This window comes from Rhinolophus hipposideros (genome assembly GCF_964194185.1).
Source record: "Rhinolophus hipposideros genome assembly, chromosome: 8".
Classification (NCBI taxonomy): domain Eukaryota; kingdom Metazoa; phylum Chordata; class Mammalia; order Chiroptera; family Rhinolophidae; genus Rhinolophus; species Rhinolophus hipposideros.
In genome coordinates, this window is record NC_138054.1 from 60,248,800 (window position 1) to 60,271,351 (window position 22,552).

Sequence of the window (22,552 nt, forward strand, 5' to 3'; positions counted from 1 at the left end):
ATTTTAGTGCAGGTGAATGAACAATTTCATTCACATTGCCAGCAACCAACCCCAAAAGCTTTCTGGTCCCTCTACTTTTCTGTCTCAAGGCTTTCTCTCAAATTCTAGAAGGCTGCTTAGCCCTGGGCAAGCATAACCAGGATATGTGAAAGCTTTTAAACTGGGGAATGGAAGGTAATCTTCAGCCAGCAGGGATGGAAATTAAGAGGTAAACGACCCAGCTTCCTTGTTCTTTAGTGGGACAATGCTTTAGAGGCACATTCTATATGTTTCTTCAGAGGGTCTCCAGAGAGATTAGGCCCAGTAGTCAACCAAAGCAATCAGCTCAATAACACACATTTTTCTTGGCCTTTCCCCCCCCCTTCCTTCTTTGACTCTCTCCATTTCACTTCTGATTTATGGACTTGTCTCCCAAAGAAATTACCAGCAGCACCCAAGTCCCTGCCTCAGGCTCTGCTTCTGGGGAACCAAAATGAAGACACTACTTAACTATACAAAAACTTCTTTGGAGACAAAGTTTGGAGACAACACTTTTCCCTATGTGGCTTGTGCTCTAGTCATACTGGATTTTTTGTAGTTTTACCACTGATCCACACACTCTATGCCTTGGCTCATGGTTCTCTCTCTGCCTGGCACACAGCTGATTACGCCCCCCCCCCCCCATTTAGAGTTTCATCTCTACGATCCTGTAGCACTTGGAATACCTCTTTCAAAGCCATTATCTCGTTTCCTTTTTCTGTGAGCCCTTTCAGGAGTAGGGGCTACGTTGCAAGATACTTGTTAAAAAATTAAGGGCTCAGTAAAACGGATAGGAATGTGCAGTAGTGAATTTAGGAATCATTTTTCATTCCACAAACATTTACTGAGCATTTACTCTGTAACAGCACTATGCTGTATTATGGAGTATACGAAGATGAAGAGACAGACCCCAGGCATCAGGGGAGCTCATGGTCAATAGAGGAAAAAAGTAAATCATGCACTAAGTAGTAAGTGTCGGGACAGGGACGCACAGGGGACTGTGGGAGGATGGAGCCGCTCAGGAAAGGGTAACCTAGCTTGGACTTAGAAATTAGTGAATTTGTCCCGGAGAGGTGGGAAAGGGCATCCTAGGTATACGGAGAAATACACCTGCCAAAGAGAAGCCATTTCTCAAGTTGGGGGTTAGTGCGGTTGTAGCGGAGCGAGGAGTCCGACCCGTTGGGCCTCTGCGTGTTTGGGGTGGGGTGGGCACAGAATTACTGACTTTCAGGGCATTTCAGGTGAAGACAACCGGCGCTTGCACCAGGCCAGGCACACCGTGGGAAGAAGTGCTGGGAAATCAAGACACCTGTCCCAAGCTCTCAAAGTTGAATACCAACCACAGAAAAGTCAGCCCCTCCAGTTCTATGGTCAGCACGAGGACCCTCGTAGGTGGCAGAAGAAGGCCATCCCAGCAGACCTGGTCCTGGCGCCTCGGAGGCAGCTGAGCATGCTCAGTCGCCAGGACGCACTGGCTAGGTAGCCGGGGAGCCGCGCCAGGGGTTCCCGCCCCGCAGGCGCCAGGGCCCGGAGGGTGCCGCGCTGAGGGGGCGGGGCCTCGGACGCACGCTCCTCCTATCCCTCCCTTCGGCCCCCGGGCCACGCGCCCGGAGCCTGCGCGCCGGCTGCCAGTTGCCCCGGCAACCGTCGCGCCGCGTCTTCCTGAGGGAGCTCTGTCAGCCGGCTGATCCCATCAGGCGTTCCCCACTGCCCAGCGATTTTCGCGTGGGCTCAGAGGCGGAGGGATAACAAAAAATGGCGGAGCGGATCCAAACGGCGCCTGAGGCAGGTCTGTGGGGGCGGTCGACCAGGGGAAGCGCGGAGGCTGCACGGCTGTCCTGGGCCGGAGGGGACAGGGGACCTGAGCATGGCCCTGCTCCTGAGGAGTCGTCCCTGGGAGTTTGCGCGGTGGGGCTGTGACCTCGGGGTCAGGGGTCAAGGGAGGTGCGTACCCCTCTGAGTGGCGGTCGGGGACCTCGGAGTCCCGGGCGCCCAGGGGTGTATGGGGGAGTGCGCACTCTCCTGAATGGACATGGGCCCTGAAAGGGCTGGGACTCCAGGGAAGACACAGGACTTCAATCCTGAGGGCACCTGTGATGGGGCCCATCTTCAGGGCGGGCAGTGTGATGGAGAGGGTGTACACAATCCTGTGGGAATGAGGGGGGACTCCCTAAAAAGGCATAGTTTGGGGCAGAGGGGCTCGGATTCTGAGGAGGCAGGTGTGTTACTTTAATATCAGGCAGTGCCATGGTAGGGGGATATACACCACGTATTTGTGTTTTGAGGAAGTATAGTGCCCTAGTGTCACCTCTGGTCATAGAGAAAGTACACAGATCCTCATTGGTAAATGGTCCGTAACAGGACAGGACGCCTAAGGGGACACTCAGAGCCCCAGTCCTTCTAAGCCCTGCGGGGAGGCCGGCGCCTCGTGGGAGTGCCTGTGGCATCAGCGATCTTGAAGGTCATTCGGAATCATGAAGAGGTGTGTATGCACATATCTGTGAGGGGAAGGTAGCCTCTAAGGTGTAAGGAGAAGGACAGGAAGGGAGACCCAGGGTCCTGTTCCTGAGGGGACCCTCTTGTGGGTATGGCGAGGCGTGGAGAGATAGAAGAGAGCAAAGTTGCTTCTTTTTTTTTAGTTTCGGGTGTGCAAAACAACATAGTTATGAGACATTTATATACTTCGCAAAGTGAGAGCAACGTTTTTTGCAGTCCTGTGTATGTGGGAGGGAGTTTGTCCCTAAACTTCTGGGGAGCGAAGAACTGGAGCCTCAATACAAGTGACATCTGCGTGTATGTAGAAAGCAGTGGCTTTGGGGGTGTGTGTGGCGTTGGTGATGGAAGTGGTATACATAATTTTGTCTATATGTCCTTAGTAGGTGTTTTGGTTACAAGAGTGACCCACTTGAATTATCCAGTCCTTGGTGGTTGGGGGAGGGAGGTGATGGTTATGGTAAGACCATGCAGTGACTGGAACTGGAAACCGTATGAAGCCACCAAGAATGGTTCAAGAGACCATTCTCAAGACCTGCATGGTTTCTCTTTCTTTCATGGCATCTGTTTCTTCCAACAAGTATTTCCTCTACTCATTTCATAGTTTAAGCTCTCTCATACCTGGAACATGCTTATTCCTTTGTTTGTTCATCCACTCCACAAATATTTATTGAGTGCCAACTATATGCCAGGAACCAAGTTAAGCACTGGAAACTCTTTGCTTGTGATTCTCTTACCTTAGTCTTTTTTTCCCCCATAGACTTACTGACTTCAAATAAATTATTACATCTGCTTATTATTTTTATTGCTTATTGCCTATCTCCTTGCACTAGAATGTAATATCCATGAAGGCAAGGGTCTTTTTTGTATTTACCAATCCCACATGTCTAAAACTGCACCTGGTATAGAGTAGGTTATTAATAAATATTGGTTAAATGAATAACTGAATGACCTGATATTGTATAGAGGTTCAAGAAGCTTTCTCTGAGGAAGCGGTGTTTTAACTAGCTATAATAGGATCATATAAATGAAGAAAAGAGCAAAGAGTGATTTAGGCAGAAGGAAATCATGTGCAAAGACCCCAAGGTAGTAGGAAATATGATGTGCTGTGTTTAAGGAACTAAAATGAGAATAATGTGTCTGCATGTAGGGCAAAAGGAGGAGAAAAGAGGTAAGCTGAAGCAGATCTCGCAGGGCATTATAGGCTATGATAAACATTTTGGTCAAAAAATCCTAAGAATAATAGGAAGCCATTGAGGGCTTTTAAGTCGGAGCATGACATGATTAGAAAAAAAAATAACTCTGGCTACAGTGTGAGAGTACAGAAGATACAAAAGTGGATATAGAGACTTGTTAGAAGGTAGCAGTGGAGATGGAGAGAATTGAGAAATATTTAAGAGATGAAATTAATAGGATTCAGTTAAAGATGGGAATGAGGGAGAAAGAAGTACCAAGGCATGCTTCTAGTTTTCTAATTTTTGTAACTGGATACTTGGTGGTACCATTATGGAGATAGGGAGCATTGGAAGGGATCTTGGCTATGTTTAAGAGGGAAGAGCATGAGTTTGGTTTTGCACATAAGGAGTCTGAGGTGTCTTTGAGATATCCAAATAAGTGGAGAAATTGACAAGGCAGTTGAATTTGCAAGAAAAGGCTGAGCTGGCATACAGATAATTACTGAAGTCATAAGTGTGGGGTGCCTAGAGGGAGAGTAGAGTGTGGGGAGAAGAAGCCTGGGATGAAATGCTGAGTAGCTGCAATATTTCAGTGCCTTCCAAAGAGACTGAGAAATTACAACCAGAGAGACAAGAGGACTATCAAGAGAATGCTTCAAGATAAATGGAACTCTCAACAGATTGAATGCTACCAAGTGATGTAAAAAGATGACTGAAAAACTAGATTTAGGAATACATTTAGCATCGTTGGTAACCTTGAGAGAAAATTGATCAAGGTAGGAGCCAAATCATTTAACTTCTGAATCACTATTAACTGGCTCAATCTTTGTCTCTTAATTCAGATTCCCAAGAGAGAGTCTGATTGACACACATCAACTTTTCCCAACGGATTATGTCATGGATCACAAGCCAGTGTAGGATTAACTGCCTTTGGATTAGGTGTCCAGCTATTGCTGTCTGCAGTCATCTGGTACAAAATATGTCCACCTAGTAATTTCTCATCTTAACAGCAATAGCTAACATTTATGGGGTGTTTATTATGTGCCACACATTGTACTAAGTGCTTTATATATCTTAATTTACTTCAGCATTCTAACTACTCTCTAAGGTATTGTGTCTAGTTAATATGTGAAGAAATTTTGGAACAGAATTTAAGCAGCTTGCTCAAGATCTGTACATTAGTGTAAGATTGTAATGTTTTGGCTATTTTAGCATTATCTAGATTTATTATTTGGCTTTCTGTTTGTATTGCAACATATTACATACGGAAGAAATAATACCCCCGATGAAAATTCGTGCTCTATAGGAAATACTATTCTAATCTAAGCATACATTAACAATGGTGAAGTGGAAAGAACTGGGGCTTAGATCCTTGTTTAAATTTTGTTTGTGTGACTTACTAGAAGTGGATGTTGGATTCAAGTATTCTGATCTTCAGTTTCTTCATCTGTAAAATGAGGATAATATTTACAGGATAGTTGTGAATACTAGAGATAATATATATGAAGAGCCCAATAAATGATATTTCTTTAGTTTCCCTGAAGCTTGAATATAAAATATATGTATTACATATACTTTACATATAAAAGCAAGTTTTAAACATACAGTAGTTAATAGACATTCTTTTAAAAAAATTTTCTTCATTGATATGATTAATTTGCTATCAGAAGAAAAGTCGACACCAAGTTTTGGAGCATGTAGAATTGTTATCTGAACTATGTTCATTGGACATGTCTTATATGATGTAGATTGTGAGGAATTTCTTGAAGGAGTAAAGGGACATTTGTGACACTTCTTTTTTTTCCCCAAGCATGCAGATAACTCTAAGAAAGGTGAGGTTGGCAAAAGGAAGTTCCTTTTAAATATTGTGTTTTAAAATCAGGATGTGAATGTCAGAATTTTTCTTCCTTTCCAACAATTTGACTACTAATAATAGGAAAGAAACCTTATAGTTAAGTAAATGTAAGAGTCTTAGCCTCAGGCTAGATGGCACCTTCTTCAGTTTCTCTGATTCCCCTCCCTCCTTTCCAACTATCATAAAAAAGCTTTTGTTGAATTACCTGGTAAAATAATTTGTTTTCTTATACTGCCAAGTTTGTTACTTTTGTGGAGGCCCATATAGCCCAGAAAATTTAGAATGATGCAGTCTGTTAAAATGGCCTATACCTTGATACAGGTAACTTCCTTTGTGAAATAAATGAGCCCTTAAAAAAATCAAAGTTATGTTATTTGAAATCATCTGTAGGCAGAATCTTGAAATTTTATAAAGCCTTAGTAATGAGAATAATGTTTTCTGTCTTTAGTTAGTAGTTGGGCAAAATAGCTAACTAAGCCTTTTTGGCTTTAGTTTCCTTATTTGTGAATTAGGTATAGTAACTTTCCAATCTTTGTGGCTTTCCAATTTTTCTGGTGAGAATTAGAGATAAGTTATGGAAAGTGCACAATGTGACACCCCTAAAGAAATGATAGCTTAGTTGGTATACGCTCCATATGCTTGTGTGTTTTTGTCTGTTGGTGTTTGTGTGCCTTTTTCTAAAGGCTTATTAGTAAAATCATCTTTTTTTTAAATTAAAGTTTATTGGGGTGACAATTGTTAGTAAAGTTACATAGATTTCAGGTGTACAATTCTGTGTTACATCATCTATAAATCACATTTTGTGTTCACCACCAGAGTCAGTTCTCCTTCCATCACCATATGTTTGATCCCCTTTACCCTCAACTACCACCCCCTCCCTCCTTACCCTCTGTTAACCACTAAACTATTGTCTGTGTCTATGAGTTTTTGTTTCTCATTTGTTTGTCTTGTTATTTTGTTGTTTTTTGGTTCATATACCACATATCAGTGAAATCATATGGTTCCCTGCTTTTTCTGTCTGACTTATTTCGCTTAGCATTATATCTCAAGATCCATCCATGTTGTCACAAATTGTCCCATTTCATCTTTTCTTACTGCTGAATAGTATTCCATTGTGTATATGTACCACAATTTCGTTATCCATTTATCTATCGAAGGACATTTGGTTGTTTCCATGTCTTGATCATCATAAATAAAGCTGCAATGAACATTGGAGCACACTTGTCTTTATGTATAAATGTTTTCAGATTTTTGGGGTAGATACCCAGGAGAGGGGTTGCTGAATCATATGGTAATTCTAGTTGTAATTTTTTGAGGAACCTCCACACTGCCTTCCATAGCGGCTGCACCAGTCTGCATTCCACCAACAGTGTCTGAGGGTTCCTTTTTCTCCACAGCCTCTCCAACACTTGTTACTATTTGTCTTGTTGATGATAGCCATTCTGACTGGGGTGAGGTGATATCTCATTGTGGTTTTTATTTGCATTTCTCTGATGATTAGTGATGTTGAGCATTTTTTCATATGTCTATTTGCCATTTGTATGTCCTCTTTGGAGAAATGTCTCTTCAGGTCCTCTGCTCATTTTTCAATTGGGTTCTTTGTTTTTTTTGTTGTTGAGTTGCATGAGTTCCTTATATATTTTGGATATTAGCCCCTTATCGGAGGCCCTGTTTGCAAAAAATCTTCTCCCATTCAGTCGGTTGCCTATTTATTTTGTCAACGGTTTCTTTTGCTGTGCAGAAGCTTTTAAGTTTCATATACTCCCATTCATTTATTTTAGCTTTTACTTCCCTTGCCTTTGGAGTCAAATTCATAAAATGCTCTTTGAACCCAAGGTCCATAAGTGTAGTACCTATGTTTTCTTCAATGCAGTTTATTGTGTCAGGTCTTATGCTTAAGTCTTTGATACATTTTGAATTAATTTTGGTACATGGTGACAGATAGCAGTCCAGTTTCATTGTTTTGCACGTGGCTTTCCAATTTTCCAGCACCATTTATTGAAGAGGCTATCTTTTCTCCATTGTATGTTTTTTGCTTCTTTGTTAAAAATTATCTGTCCATATTTATGTGGTATTATTTCTGGGTTCTCAATTCTATTCCATTGGTCTATGTGTCTGTTTTTCTGCCAATACCATGCTGTTTTGATTATTGTAGCCCTGTAGTACAAGCTAAAGTCAGGGAGTGTGATACCTCCATTATTGTTCTTTTTTTCTTAAGATTGCTTTGGCTATTCGGGGTCTTTAGTTGTTCGAAACAAATCTGATGATTTTTTGTTCTATTTCTTTAAAAAATTTTATTGGGATTTTGATCGGGATTGCATTAAGTCGTATATTGCTTTGGGTAATATGGCCATTTTAACTATGTTGATTCTTCCAATTCACTAGCACGGAATGTCTTTCCATTTCTTTGTGTCTTCTTCAATTTCTTTAAAAAATGTTTTATAGTTTTCAGCACATAGGTCTCTCACATCCTTAGTTAAGTTTATTCCGAGGTATTTTATTTTTTTTGCTGTAATCACAAAATAAATTGTTTTTTGTATTTCTTTTTCTGAGATTTCATTGTTAGTATATAGGAATGCAATGGACTTTTGTACATTGATTTTGTAGCCGGCAACTTTACTGTATTCGTTGATTGTTTCTAATAGCTTTTTGGTGGAGTCTTTAGGGTTTTCTATATATAGCATTATGTCATCTGCAAAGAGTGACAGTTTAACTTCTTCATTCCCAAATTGGATGCCTTTTATTTCTTTCTCTTGCCTGATTGCTCTGGAGAGGACTTCCAACACTATGTTGAAAAGCAGTGGTGATAGGGGACAGCCCTGTCGTGTTCCTGAATGTAGAGCAAAGGGCTTCAGTTTTTCCCCGTTAATTATGAAATTAGCTGAGGGTTTGTCATATATAACCTTTATTATGTTAAGGTATTTTCCTTCTATTCCTAGTTTATTAAGTGTTTTAATCATAAGTGGATGTTGTATCTTGTCAAATGCTTTTTCTGCATCAATTGATACAATCATATGATTTTTGTCCTTTATTTTGTGTATGTGATGTATCACATTGATGGATTTGCGGATGTTGAACCATCCTTGTGACCCCGAGATGAACCCCACTTGGTCGTGATGAATAATCTTTTTTAAAACAACCTTTTTTTTTTTTTTTTTTTTTTGGTGTTTTTTTTTGAGAGCCCACTGGCCCATGTGGGAATCGAACCGGCAGTCTTCGGAGTTAGGAGCATAGAGCTCTAACCACCTGCGCCACCCGGCCGGCCGAATAATCTTTTTAATGCATTGTTTTATTCGATTTGCAAGAATTTTGTTTATGATTTTTGCATCTGTATTCATCAGAGATATTGGTCAGTAGTTTTCTTTTTTTGTTTTGTCTTTACCAGGTTTTGGTATCAGGGTAATGTTGGCTACATAAAATGAGTTAGGGAGTACAGTCTCTTCTTCAATTTTTTGGAAGATTTTGAGCAGGATTGGTATTAGGTGCTCTTTGAAAGTTTGGTAATTCAGAGAGTGACGTCATAGGAATGGCGGCAGCCGGGCACATTTTCTGAGTTCTCCTCCGGATTTTATTACAAACAGGACATATAACCCATCAAACAACTCTTCGCTCATCACGCAGAACAGCTAAGAGACTCCTAAGAGACTCGTGTAAGGATTACTTGAAGGTGCGCAAATTGGGCGAGCAGGGGAAGAAAGAAGGGAGCGGAGAGGAAACGCGCGGTCTCGCGGTGGAATCAGGCCGCCGGCGGCGGCGGCTGCGGCGGTAAACCTCAGCTCTAAAGACACAGGGAGATATAGAACACGCAGAACAGCGGGGAGACTCGTGGAGGAATTTACCTGAAGGTGTGCGCGGATTGTAAGCAGGGGAGGAGGCAGGACAGCGAAGTGGAAGCGCGCGCCCCCCCACCCCCACCCCCGCGGAGCCGAGGCCGGCGGCGGCGGCCGCCGCGGCGCCAGGACGACGGAGCGCAGACTCGTGGAAGGTTTGCTTTGGAGTGCGCTAGTTAGGCAAGCGGGGGAGGAGAGAGGGGCGCAAAGTGAAAACACTAACCCCCCCGCAGCGGAGCACAGGCTGTACAGCATCGGCTGCGCTGCGCGGCTCCCAGGTCGGAACGGAGGCTCGTGGAAGGTTTGCTTTGAGGTGCACTAGTGGAGCGAGCGGGGGAGGAGCGTGCCCACGGAGGCGGGGGAAGGGAGCACCCGGGGCTCTGGAGTCCCACGGGAGCCCAGGGTCCAGCGGAGAGCGTGGGGTCCAGGAGGTGGGCTCTTTCCCTGTGTCCCGTGGCTGATCGCTCCCGCTGGGGCGGGCAGCTCGTGGGCCCTAGGGCAGACGAGGAACTGAGGCGCCACACCTGGGCCCCTCACCGCGCTTTTCGAATCCTCCCCCCGCCCTTCCAGAGACTTAAACTACCCCTAACTGAGAAACAGTGTCAGATTACAGAGGGGCGTCTGCTCTCAGGTGCTGGGAAGATTGGCAGCCGGCTCTGACCTTCGGAAGAGGCTGGGAGGAGGGGATTTTCGCTGGACGAGGAGAGAGGAGACTCCCACACCCCCAGCCACCACCTTTTCAGGCCTGCGGGAGGAGTGTGAGTGGCTGGCTTGGGAGGGAGGAGACCCCTCCATCCCCAGGCCCCACCCTTTCTGGCTGGCCTGCGGCGGGGCAAGGGCAACCGCGGAAGCAATCCCTGAGTTCAGCAGTAAGCGGCAGTCGCAGCTCCAGGCTTTCAGCAGCTTAGAGATCTCCCGCCCGCCCCCTCCCACTCATCCTTGGAAGGAGGGCCCTAAGACTCAGGAGTACTGGACACAGGGCTGTTGGAGCTACTCTCAGCGTGCATTTGTGCAGGAAAGGACAGAAACTGCATGGTCTCTCTGAAAACTGTCATCCAGACCCCTCAGCCCCTCGCATTTAAATCTACACTCCCAAATTCACTCTGGGCACCAGGTGACTAGCGATGCCTGCGCACTAGGCAGGGAACTCTTTGGCACAGCGGAGGACAACCTGGAGATCACCTGGTGGGCTTAAGCCAAGACTGGTGCTGCTTTCTGTTTTGCTTTGCTTGGTGGTTTTTATTTTTTATTTTTTTTATTTTTTATTTCTTATTTTTTATTTTTTTATTTTATTTTATTTTATTTTTTTTTCTTTCTTTCTCTTCTTTTTTTTCTTTTTTCTGCTTGTTGTGATTTGCTTTGTTCTGTCTTTATTTCTTTGATATCTTTGCCTATGTTGAGTGGGGATTGTCGGTTGTATTTTATTTGTGAATGTACTTGATTTGTTTTCTTTGTTGTTGTTGTTGTTGTTGTACTTCCTAACTTTATTTGTGCTGAAACTGCCCTACCAGGGCCCAGCTTAAGAGGCACAAGATTCAACATATCCAGAAGCCAACTCTGGACCAAACCAGAGTACTACCGGGTTTGACCTACAAGTCACCCACGGAAAGAGGGCCCTAAGACTCAGGAGTACTGGGCACAGGGCTGGTGGAGCTACTCTCAGTGTGCATTTGTGTAGGAAAGAACAGAAACTGCATGGTCTCTCTGAAAACTGATCCAGATCCCTCAGCCCCTCGCATTTAAATCTACACTCCCAAATTCACTCTGGGCACCAGGTGACTAGCGCTGCCTGTGCACTAGGCAGGGAACTCTTTGGCACAGCGGAGGACAACCTGGAGATTACCTGGTGGGCTTAAGCCAAGACTGGTGCTGCTTTCTGTTTTGCTTTGCTTGGTGATTTTTTTTGTTTGTTTGTTTGTTTGTTTTGTTTTGCTTTTTTGTTTTTTTGCTTTTGTTTTTGTTTTGTTTTGTGTTGTTTTGCTTTGTTTTTCTCTTTTTTCCTTTCTTTTCTTTTTCTTTTTTTTCTTTCTTTCTCTTCTTTTTTTTTCTTTTCTTTGCTTGTTGTGATTTGCTTTGTTCTGTCTTTATTTCTTTGATATCTTTGCCTATGTTGAGTGGGGATTGTCGGTTGTATTTTACATGTGAATGTACTTGATTTGTTTTCCTTGTTGTTGTTGTTGTTGTTGTACTTGGTAACTTTATTTGTGCTGAAACTGCCCTACCAGGGCCCAGATTAAGAGGCACAAGATTCAACATATCCAGAAGCCAACTCTGGACCAAACCAGAGTACTACCGGGTTTGACCTACAAGTCACCCATGGAAGGAGGGCCCTAAGACTCAGGAATACTGACCACAGGGCTGGTGGAGCTACTCTCAGCGTGCGTTTGTGCAGGAAAGGACAGAAACTGCATGGTCTCTCTGAAAACTGTCATCCAGACCCCTCAGCCCCTCGCATTTAAATCTACACTCCCAAATTCACTCTGGTCACCAGGTGACCAGCGCTGCCTGCGCAATAGGCAGGGAACTCTTTGGCACAGCAGAGGACAACCTGGAGATTACCTGGTGGGCTTAAGCCAAGACTGGTTCTGCTTTCTGTTTTGCTTTGCTTGGTACTTTTTTATTTTTATTTATTTATTTTTTTTTTTCTGCTTGTAGTGATTTGCTTTGTTCTGTCATTATTGCTTTGATATCTTTGCCTATGTTGAGGGGGGATTGTTGGTTGTATTTTACATGTGAATGTACTTGATTTGTTTTCTTTGTTGTTGTTGTTGTTGTTGTACTTGGTAACTTGATTTGTGCTGAAACTGCCCTACCAGGGCCCAGCTTAAGAGGCACAAGATTCAACATTTTCCAGAAGCCAACTCTGGACCAAACCAGAGTACTACCGAGTTTGACCTACAAGTCACACACCCAGAGGGAATTCTCTGAAGGCACAAGAGCCCATAGAGGCCAAACCTCATTTAAGTGGCCAACCCTCACCCAGCAGAACACCCTGTGGTGAGCAGAGCCAAGTTTCACAACTAGACGGCCTAGGAGTTAAGCCCACCTACTCACAAGCAAAAAGCAATCAAAGTTCTTCTTGAACAGGACGATATACTAAACACACGAGCCACCTGTGGAGCACATGCAGAGAAGAACGAAGTAGTCCAAGTCAAATATAAAAGACACATACTACATAAGATAACCCAGCAAGAACTAAGAGCTCTAGGGGATCTTCCTAATACATCAAAGCAAACACAGAGAGTCAGTCGGAATGGGGAGACAAAGAAACATGTCCCAAATAAAAGAACAGAAGAAACCTCCACAACTGGAACCAAATGAAGCAGAGGTAACCAACATGTCAGAGACAGAGTTCAGAACACTGGTGATAAGAATGTTTAAGGAGCTTAGAGAAGACATAAAGAAGGACATAGAAATCATAAAGAACAACCAGTTAGAGCTAAAAAAGGATGTAGAAATCTTAACGAACAACCAGCTAGAACTAAAAAACACAATTACCGAAATTAAGAACTCACTTGAAGGAATGACCAGCAGGTTAGATGAAGCAGAGGATCGAATCAGCGACTTAGAAGACAAGTTAGCAGAGATCACTCAAACTGAACAACAGAAAGAAAAAAGAATAAAAAACAATGAAGATGGGTTAAGAGACCTCTGGGATAACATCAAGCGCAACAACATGCGCATCATAGGAATACCAGAAGGCGAAGAGAAGAAGCAAGGAATTGAGAACATATTTGAGGTAATAATGTCCAAAAACTTCCCTAACCTGATGAAGGAAACCAACATACAAGCCCAGGAAGTGCAGAGAGTTCCAACCAGGATAAACCCAAACAGGCCCACACCAAGACACATTATAGTTAAAATGGCAAAGCTTAAAGACAAAGAGAGAATCTTGAAAGCAGCAAGAGAAAGGCAGAAGGTTACATACAAGGGAACTCCCATAAGACTATCAAATGACTTTTCTACAGAAACATTGAAGGCAAGGAGGGAGTGGCAGGAGATACTCAAAGTGATGGAACACAAAGGCCTACAACCTAGATTGCTTTATCCAGCAAGGCTATCATTTAAAGTTGATGGAGAGATAAAGAGCTTCCCAGAAAAGAACAAACTGAAAGAATTTATGACAACCAAGCCAGCATTGCAAGAAATACTAAAAGGACTTCTGTAAATAGAAGAAAGATGAAAACAATTTACTACAAATCTAAAAATGGCAATAACTATGTACCTATCAATAATCACTTTAAATGTAAATGGATTAAACGCTCCAATCAAGAGACATAGGGTGGCTGAGTGGATAAGGAAACAAGACCCTTGTATATGCTGTATACAAGAGACTCATTTCAGATCAAAAGACACACACAGGCTGAAAGTGAAGGGTTGGAGTAACATATTTCATGCAAATGGAAGCAAAAAAAAAGCTGGAGTTGCAATACTTATATCTGACAAAATAGACTTTAAAATGAAAAAAATATTAAAAGACAAAGATGGGCACTATATAATAATAAAGGGATCAATCCGACAAGAGGACATAACCCTAGTAAACATCTATGCACCTAACATAGGAGCACCTAAATATATAAAACAGGTACTGATGGACATAAAGACAGAGATCAACAGCAACACTATCATAGTAGGGGACTTCAACACACCTCTGACAACAAGGGACAGGTCCTCCAGACAGAAAATCAATATGGAAACAACAGCCTTAAATGATACTTTGGAGCAGTTGGATTTAATTGATATTTTCAGAGCATTTCACCCCAATGCTGCAGAATACACGTTCTTCTCAAGTGCTCATGGAACATTTTCTAAAATAGATCATATGTTAGGACACAAGACAAGCCTCGATAAATTTAAGAAAATTGAAATCATACCAATTGTCTTCTCTGACCACAGTGCTATGAAATTAGAAATGAACTACAGGGGAAAAAAACCAGGAAGATACACCAATTCATGGAGGCTGAATAACATGTTGCTAAATAATGAATGGGTCAAGCAGCAGATCAAAGAAGAAATCAAAAGATATCTTGAGACAAATGAGAATGAGAACACGACGACCCAAAATCTATGGGATGCTGCGAAAGCAGTCCTAAGAGGGAAGTTCATAGCACTGCAGGCCTACCTAAAGAAACAAGAAACATCACTAATTGACAGTTTATCTTCACACTTAAGGGATCTGGAAAAAGAACAGCAAAATAAACCCAAAGGGAGCACAAGGAAGGAGATAATAAGGATCAGAGCAGAAATAAATGAAATAGAAACCAGAAAAACAATACAAAAGATCAATGAATCCAAGAGTTGGTTCTTAGAGAAGATAAACAAAATTGACAAACCTTTAGCCAGACTCATTAAAAAAAGGAGAGAGAGAACCCGAATTAATAAAATCAGAAATGAAAGAGGAGAAGTGACAACAGACACCACAGAAATACAAAAAATTGTAAGAAATTACTATGAGCAACTATATGCCAACAAATTTGACAACCTTGAAGAAATGGACAATTTTCTAGAGGCGCACAACCTTCCAAAGCTAACTCAAGAAGAAACAGAAAGCCTGAACAGTCTGATTACCACCAGGGAAATTGAATCAGTAATCAATAATCTCCCAACAAACAAAAGCCCTGGACCAGATGGCTTTACAGGTGAATTTTTCAAAACGTTCAAAAAAGAATTATCCCCTATTCTCCTCAAGCTCTTCCAAAAAATCCAGAAGGAAGGAAGACTCCCAAACACTTTTTACGAAGCCACTATCACCCTGATCCCAAAAGCAGACAAAGACACCACAAAGAAAGAAAACTACAGGCCGATATCTCTAATGAACATAGATGCAAAAATTCTCAACAAATTATTAGCAAACAGAATTCAGCAATACATTAAAAAGATCATACACCATGATCAAGTGGGATTCATCCCTGGTATGCAGGGGTGGTTCAACATCCGCAAATCAATTAATGTGATACACCACATTAACAAAATGAAAAATAAAAATCACATGATCATATCAATAGATGCAGAAAAAGCATTTGATAAAATACAGCAACCTTTTATGATAAAAACCCTTAAGAAAGTGGGAATAGAGGGATCATATCTTAACATAATAAAGGCCATATATGACAAACCCACAGCTAACATCATACTCAATGGGGAAAAGCTAAAACCATTCCCCCTAAGATCAGGAACAAGACAAGGTTGCCCACTTTCTCCACTTCTATTCAACATAGTGCTGGAAGTTCTAGCCACAGCAATCAGACAAGAGAAAGAAATAAAAGGCATCCAAATTGGTAAGGAGGAAATAAAATTATCATTATATGCAGATGATATGATTCTATATATAGAGAACCCTAAAGACTCCACCAAGAAACTATTAGAACTGATAGATGAATTTAGTAAAGTAGCAGGATATAAAATTAATATTCGGAAATCAGTTGCATTTGTATATACCAATGATAAAATAGCAGAAGGAGAAATTAAAAAAACAATTCCATTTACAATTGCTCCAAAGACTATAAAATATCTGGGAATAAATCTAACCAAAGATGTAAAGGATCTGTACTCAGAAAATTATACAACACTGAAGAAAGAAATGAAAGAAGACATAAATAGATGGAAACACATTCCATGTTCATGGATAGGAAGAATTAATATAGTTAAAATGTCCATACTGCCTAAGGCAATATACATATTCAACGCAATTCCTATCAAACTACCAACGACGTTTTTCACAGAAATAGAACATATAATCCTAAAATTTATATGGGACCATAAAAGACCCCGGATAGCCTCAGCAATCTTGAGAAATAAGAACAAAGTGGGAGGTATAACGATACCTGATTTCAAACTATACTATAAGGCTACAGTAATCAAAACAACATGGTACTGGCATAAAAATAGATACATAGACCAATGGAACAGAATAGAGAGTCCAGACGTAAATCCATGCCTATATGCCCATCTAATCTATGACAATGGAAGCAAGAATGTACGATGGGGTAAAGACAGTCTGTTCAATAAGTGGTGTTGGGAAACCTGGACAGACACATGCAAGAAAATGAAGCTGGACCACCTCCTTACACCATATACAAAAACAAATTCAAAATGGCTTAAAGACTTAAATGTAAGATCTGAAACCATAAAATATCTAGAAGAAAATATAGGAAGAAACTTCATGGACATTACCCGGAGTAAGATTTTCACTGATATATCCCCTCGCGCGAGCGAAGTAAGAGAAAATATAAACATGTGGGATTACATCAAACTAAAAAGTTTCTTCACAGCAAAGGAAACCATCAATAAAACAAAAAGGGATCCTACTGTATGGGAAAAGATATTTGCCAATGATATATCTGATAAGGGATTAATATCACAAATCTATAAAAAACTTACTCAACTCAACTCCAAAAAAACAAACAACCCAATTAAAAAATGGGCAGAGGACTTGGGGAGACATTTCTCTAAAAAGGACATACAGAAGGCAAGAAGACATATGAAGAAATGCTCAACCTCACTAACCATCAGAGAAATGCAAATAAAAACCACAATGAGATACCACCTCACTCCAGTCAAAATGGCTATTATCAATAAGTCAACAAACAACAAATGCTGGCGCGGATGTGGAGAAAAGGGAACGCTAGTGCACTGTTGGTGGGACTGCAGATTAGTGCAGCCACTATGGAAAACAGTATGGAGGTATCTCAGGAATCTGAAAATGGAACTACCCTATGATCCAGTAATTCCACTCCTAGGCATCTACCCGGAGAAATCCAAAACTCCAATTCAAAAATCTGTATGCACTCCTATGTTTATTGCAGCACTTTACACAATAGCCAAGATATGGAAACAACCGAAATGCCCATCGGTAGATGACTGGATTAAGAAGCTGTGGTACATTTATACAATGGAGTATTACGCAGCCATAAAGAAGAAAGAAATCTTATCATTTGCAGCAACATGGATGGATCTAGAGAACATTATGTTAAGTGAAATAAGTCAGAAAGAGAAAGACAAGTACCATATGATCTCACTTATATATGGAATCTAAAGAAAAGACTATGCGAATGAACTAATCAGAGACAGTTTTGGGGACGCGGAGAAAAAACCGAGAGTAGTTAGATGGGTGTGTGGGAGGGGGTTGGGGATAGGGGAAAGGTGAAGGGATTTGGAGGCAGCTGGTGACCACAAGATGGCCTCGGGGTTTTTTTTTGTTTGTTTTTTTTTGTTTTTTTTTTTGTTTTGTTTTTGAAAATTAATTTGGGGAAGGTATTCTATAATGTTGTGGAGATTTTGTTGGGTATCCGATGGGCATGCGTCCTGTTTGGGAGACCACCTCAGGGATGCTGTGGATACCTGATCATGGCATTGGACACCAGAGGCTGGACATTAATGAATGCCAACTATAATTTTATATATATAATGTGATGGTTCGGTGTGGGGTCGGAGGGATGGTGGATGGGGGGAGGGGGGTTCACAGTGTGAGGGATATGGATGATGAACGTCTAAGTATTACCTTGTTTTGTACACCTGAAACTAATAAATAAATAAATTTATGAAAAAAAAAAAAAAAAAAAAAAAGAAAGTTTGGTTATTCACTAGTGAAGCCATGTGGTCCCGGATTTTGCTTTTGGGAAGGTTTTGGATGGCTGATTCAATTTGTTCGTGGTGATTGGTCTGTTTAAATTTTCCACTTCTTCATGGTTTAGCCTAGGAAGGCTTATGTTGTTAAGAATTTGTCCATTTCTTCTAGGTTATTGAATTTGGTGGCATATAGTCCTTCACAGTATTCTTGGATGATCCTTTGTATTTTTGTGGCATCCGTGATAACTTACCCTTTTTCGTTTCTGATTTTGTTTGTTAGTGTCTTCTCTCTTTTTATCTTAGTGAGTCTAGCCAAGGGTTTGTCAATTTTGTTAATCTTTTCAAAGAACCAGATTTTTGTCACATTAATTGTTTCTATCGTCTTTTTGTTCTCTATTTCCTTTAGTTCTGCTCTGATTTTTGTTATTTCCTTTCTCCTGTTGACCTTGGGTTTTATTTGTTCTTCTTTTTCTAGTTCTTTAAGGTGTAACGTGAGGTTATTTATTTGGGATTTTTCTTGTTTCTTGAGATAGGCCTGTAATGATATAAATTTCCCTCTTAAAACTGCTTTCGCTGCATCCCCAAAATTTGGGTAGGATGTATTTTCATTGTCATTTGTTTCTATGTATAATTTGATCTCTCCTCTAATTTCTTCTTTGACCTGGTCGTTCTTTAAGAGTATGTTGTTTAATTCCAAGTATTTGTGGTTTTTCCTGGTTTCTTTTTGTAGTTGATATCCAGTTTCAAAGTTTTGTGATCAGAGAATATGCTTGGTATGATTTCAATCTTCTTAAATTTGCTGAGGCTAGTTGTATGTCCCAATATATGGTCTATCCTTGAGAATATTCCATGTGCACTAGAAAAAAATATATGGTCTGATGTTTTAGGATGGAGTGTCTATAAATGTCAATTATGTCCATTTTGTCTAATGTTTCATTTAGGACTGCTATTTCCTTATTTATTTTCTTTATGATGATTTATCCATAGCTGTCAATGATGTATTTAGGTCTCCTAGTATAATTGTGTTTTGGTCGATTTCTCCCTTTAGTTCTGTTAGTAGTTGCTCGGTTTATTTCGGTGTTCCCTGATTGGGGGCATAAATATTGATGACTGATATGTCTTCTTGTTGTATAGTCCCCTTTACCATTATGAAATGTCCATCTTTGTCTCTTGTTACCTTTTTCCCCCTGAAGTTTGTTTCATCTGATATCAGTATGGCTACACCTGATTTTCTCTGGGTACCATTTGCTTGGAGTGTCAATTTCCACCCTTTCACTTTGAGTCTATGCTTGTCCTTGTAGCTGAGATGTGTCTCTTGGAGACAGCATATGGTTGGGTTTAGTTTTTTGATCCAGTGTGCTACTCTGTGCCTTTCTATTGGTGAGTTCAGTCCATTTACATTTAGGGTGATTATTGATACGTGAGGATTTTTTGTCATTCTATCTTTAGTTTTCTGGTAAGGCTGTGTCTCCATTGTTTCTTTTCCTTTTTGTTGTTGTCTCTTATTTTTGTGTGGTGGTATTCTACGATGTTTTCCTCTGTTTCTTCTTTTATTACAGTATATGTTTCAGTTCTGGATTTTTTTTGAACGGTTACCCTTAAGTTTATGTAAAAGAAAGTTTGATATTTAGAGTATTCCAGTTTCTTCAGCACGTTTACTTTCTCCATTCCCATAATCCGGTTCAGGCCTTTATTCTCCCCCTTTTTATGTTTCGGTTGCCACAAATTGTCCCTGTTGATGGTGGTCAAATAGCCTCCTTTAGTATTTCTTGTAGTGCAGGTTGTGTATTAGAAAATTCCCTTAGCTTCTGTATGTCTAGAAAGGTCTTTATTCCTCCTTCATATCTAAGGGATATCTTTGCTGGATATATTATTCTTGGCTCATGATTTCTCTCTTTCAATAGTTTGAATATTTGGTTCCACTCCCTCCTGGCTTGTAGAGTTTCTGCTGAAAAATCTGATGATAATCTAATGGGCTTTCTTTTGTAGGTTACCGTCTTCTTTTCCTTTGGCTGCTTTGAGGATTCTTTCTTTGTCATTGATTTTTGACACCTTCAATACAATGTACTTTGGAGAAGGCCTGTTGGGGTTGAGGTAATTAGTTGTTCTCTTTGCTTCTTGGATTCAAGGATCCAGTTCTTTCCACAAGTTTGGGAAGTTCTCATCGACGATTTGTTTGAATATACTCTCTGTTCCCCTCTCCCTTTCATTCCCTTCTGGTGTGCCCATTATTCTTATATTGCTCTTTCTGATGTTGTCAGAAAGTTCTTGTAGAGTTCTTTCATTTCTTTAAAGTACCAGGTCTCTTTCTTCTTCCATCCGTGTAATTTCCAGGTTTCTATCTTCGATGTCACTGATTCTTTCCTCCATGTGGTCAACTCTACTACTTAAGCTACCTATTTCATTCGTAATTTCTTCTATTGATTTCTTAATCTCTAGAAATTCAATTTGGCTCCTTTTTAAAATTTCAATGCCTTTGTTAAATGTTCATGTTGTTTCTGAGTTCATTAAACTGCCATTCTGTGTTTTCTTGCATCTCATTGAGTTTTTTCAGAACTGCAATCTTGAATTCTCTGTCATTTAAGTGACATATTTCCATATATTTAAGTTCCTTTTCTGGAGACTTTTCACTTTCTTTCTGAGCTGTCTTGTTGCCTTGGTTATTTATGGCAATTAATGATTTATTATTTCTCTTCCTCGACATCTACAGGAGTGGGTTCTGCAACAGGTTGATAGGAAGAGGTCTTTCTTTTGTTTTCCAGTACATATTGATAGAATGTTTTATTTTCTCTCCTACTGCAGCCTTTTTTTTCTCTCTCACTCTGTAGTGTTATGTTTTCTGTGCAGTATTCCAGCTTCTCACACAATGGGGGGATTCCCTGGGCAATGGGCTTCTGGGTCACAGGGCGCAGTGTCCGTGTGGGTATGGGGAGAGCTTTTGAAGTTCCAAAGTTCTTCCTACACCAGATTCAGAGCCCATGTGTTTCAGCAGTTCTCTTTACTCCTGCAGGGATCCGCCCAGATAGGTGGGGCCAGGGGCGGGGTGAATTGTAAGAGGTGGCCCAGAGCAATGGCAGTGACCACCATCACAGCCAGTCCTGTTTCCACAGCTCCCTTCCCTTTGCCGAAACTAGTTGGGTTGCGAATCTGTGTCTGGGACCACAGTTCTCAGAACTTCAAATATTCTGCTCTTTTGATCTGACACTGCTACTGTTCCGCTTCTAGCACTGGGCAAGTGGGGGCGGGGCGAGCTCTGGGAGACTAGAGAGGGGGGCAGCTAGTCTCAGTGTCTAAGGCTTCCATTCTCTGCTCGGCAGTGAGGGCTTAAACCACCATTTTCAGCCTTCTTCCCTCAGTCTTTGCTCCGAGGTCTCTGCTATGAGCGTTGGGTTCAGTCGTGTTATATGCTGTCCCCTCAGCTGTGTTGGCCATAAACGGAGCCCTAGCAGTCCGAGTTCTTCCCTCTCCCGCCGCTGTGGTAGTTCCGGGATGTAGCGAGTTCAGAGCAGTGAGCTAGGTCTGTGTCCTGACCCGTGTGGCTCTGTGTCCGCAATTTTCCCTTCCCTCTTCCCCTGCTGGTGCAATTTGCCCACCTTTAGGTGAATTCAGTAGTGAGCCTCTTCATCTTGCCTGTCTGCTGTGCAGGGAGTCTTTTGTGGAGTCATAGCTGTTCAATTTGTTGTAAATTCCAGGGGAGCATTACAGAGGCCCAACTCACGCCGCCATTTTGATGACGTCACTCTCAAAATCATCTTTAAAAGAAGAGAAAACTCATGTCATGTCTACCATCCCTTATTTGGATGCAAATATATTTCAGAATTCAGATTTTTTGTTTTGTTTTAGATAAGTAATACAGCATTTGTGTTGTCAATTACACACTACTCCAATAGGGTATTAGGAGAATACCCTGTAATCAAACACATTAATATCAAATTCACACTATTTGAATAAAAATTACAAATAGCTTCACATCAATTTAGGTTAAGTTTTGCTTTCAAGTTAGTTTTGGCTCCAAAGTTTTAAAAAATATTACTGTTTTTAGAGATTTAGAGAATTTGGAATTGTGGAAAAGGGAATGTGGACTTAACACAATTTTATTCCTCTTTAAATTATTTTTTGTCATTTTATATTTTCTGTAACATCAGCCCATAGCTTTGTTAAAGATCCTAAAATTATTGGGACAGAAACACCTTTTCGTTTCCATGGCACTCATGTAGTTATTTCTTCTAAGGCACTCTAATAATGTCTATATTTCTGAGCTCTGTGAATATTGCATTTGGCTTCAGTTTTAGTATTTTGGCTCAGTGTCACTTTCAATGAAAGACACTAGAAAACTATATGCGTAAAGAAAGTCAGAAGAATGCATACATAGTCTTAACAAAGTCACAGCTTTGTCTTCAAGTCGTTGGTGCAGCACAGTCTTACGTGAGTTTCAGAATATTTTTATTAAAATTTCAGTAATGGAGTAGGTGTTAATTTTGGTATTGATTTAAGAAAAAAAGTTTTCTTAGCTGATTTTGATTTGTCTGATTATGAAAAAGTATTGCAAGTGTGAAAACTTGTAATAATCTATTGATGGTGTTTACCATATGGGAATATGATAATTTTTACTT

The 22,552-nt window shown here is 40.9% G+C and overlaps 1 protein-coding gene across 3 annotated transcripts in view; it reads left to right on the plus strand.

Annotated features, from left to right (window-relative positions):
- The first annotated feature begins 1,670 nt into the window (after positions 1 to 1,670).
- Positions 1,671 to 22,552, plus strand: part of AGBL4 (AGBL carboxypeptidase 4) — a 1,079,895-nt gene continuing 1,059,013 nt past the window's right edge. For all 3 annotated transcript variants that reach the window (XM_081055075.1, XM_081055074.1, XM_081055076.1), the window contains exon 1: positions 1,671 to 1,807. In XM_081055075.1, coding sequence (XP_080911201.1) covers positions 1,774 to 1,807 — 34 coding nt within the window. In that variant the 5' untranslated portion in view covers positions 1,671 to 1,773. The remainder of the gene's footprint in view (positions 1,808 to 22,552) is intronic.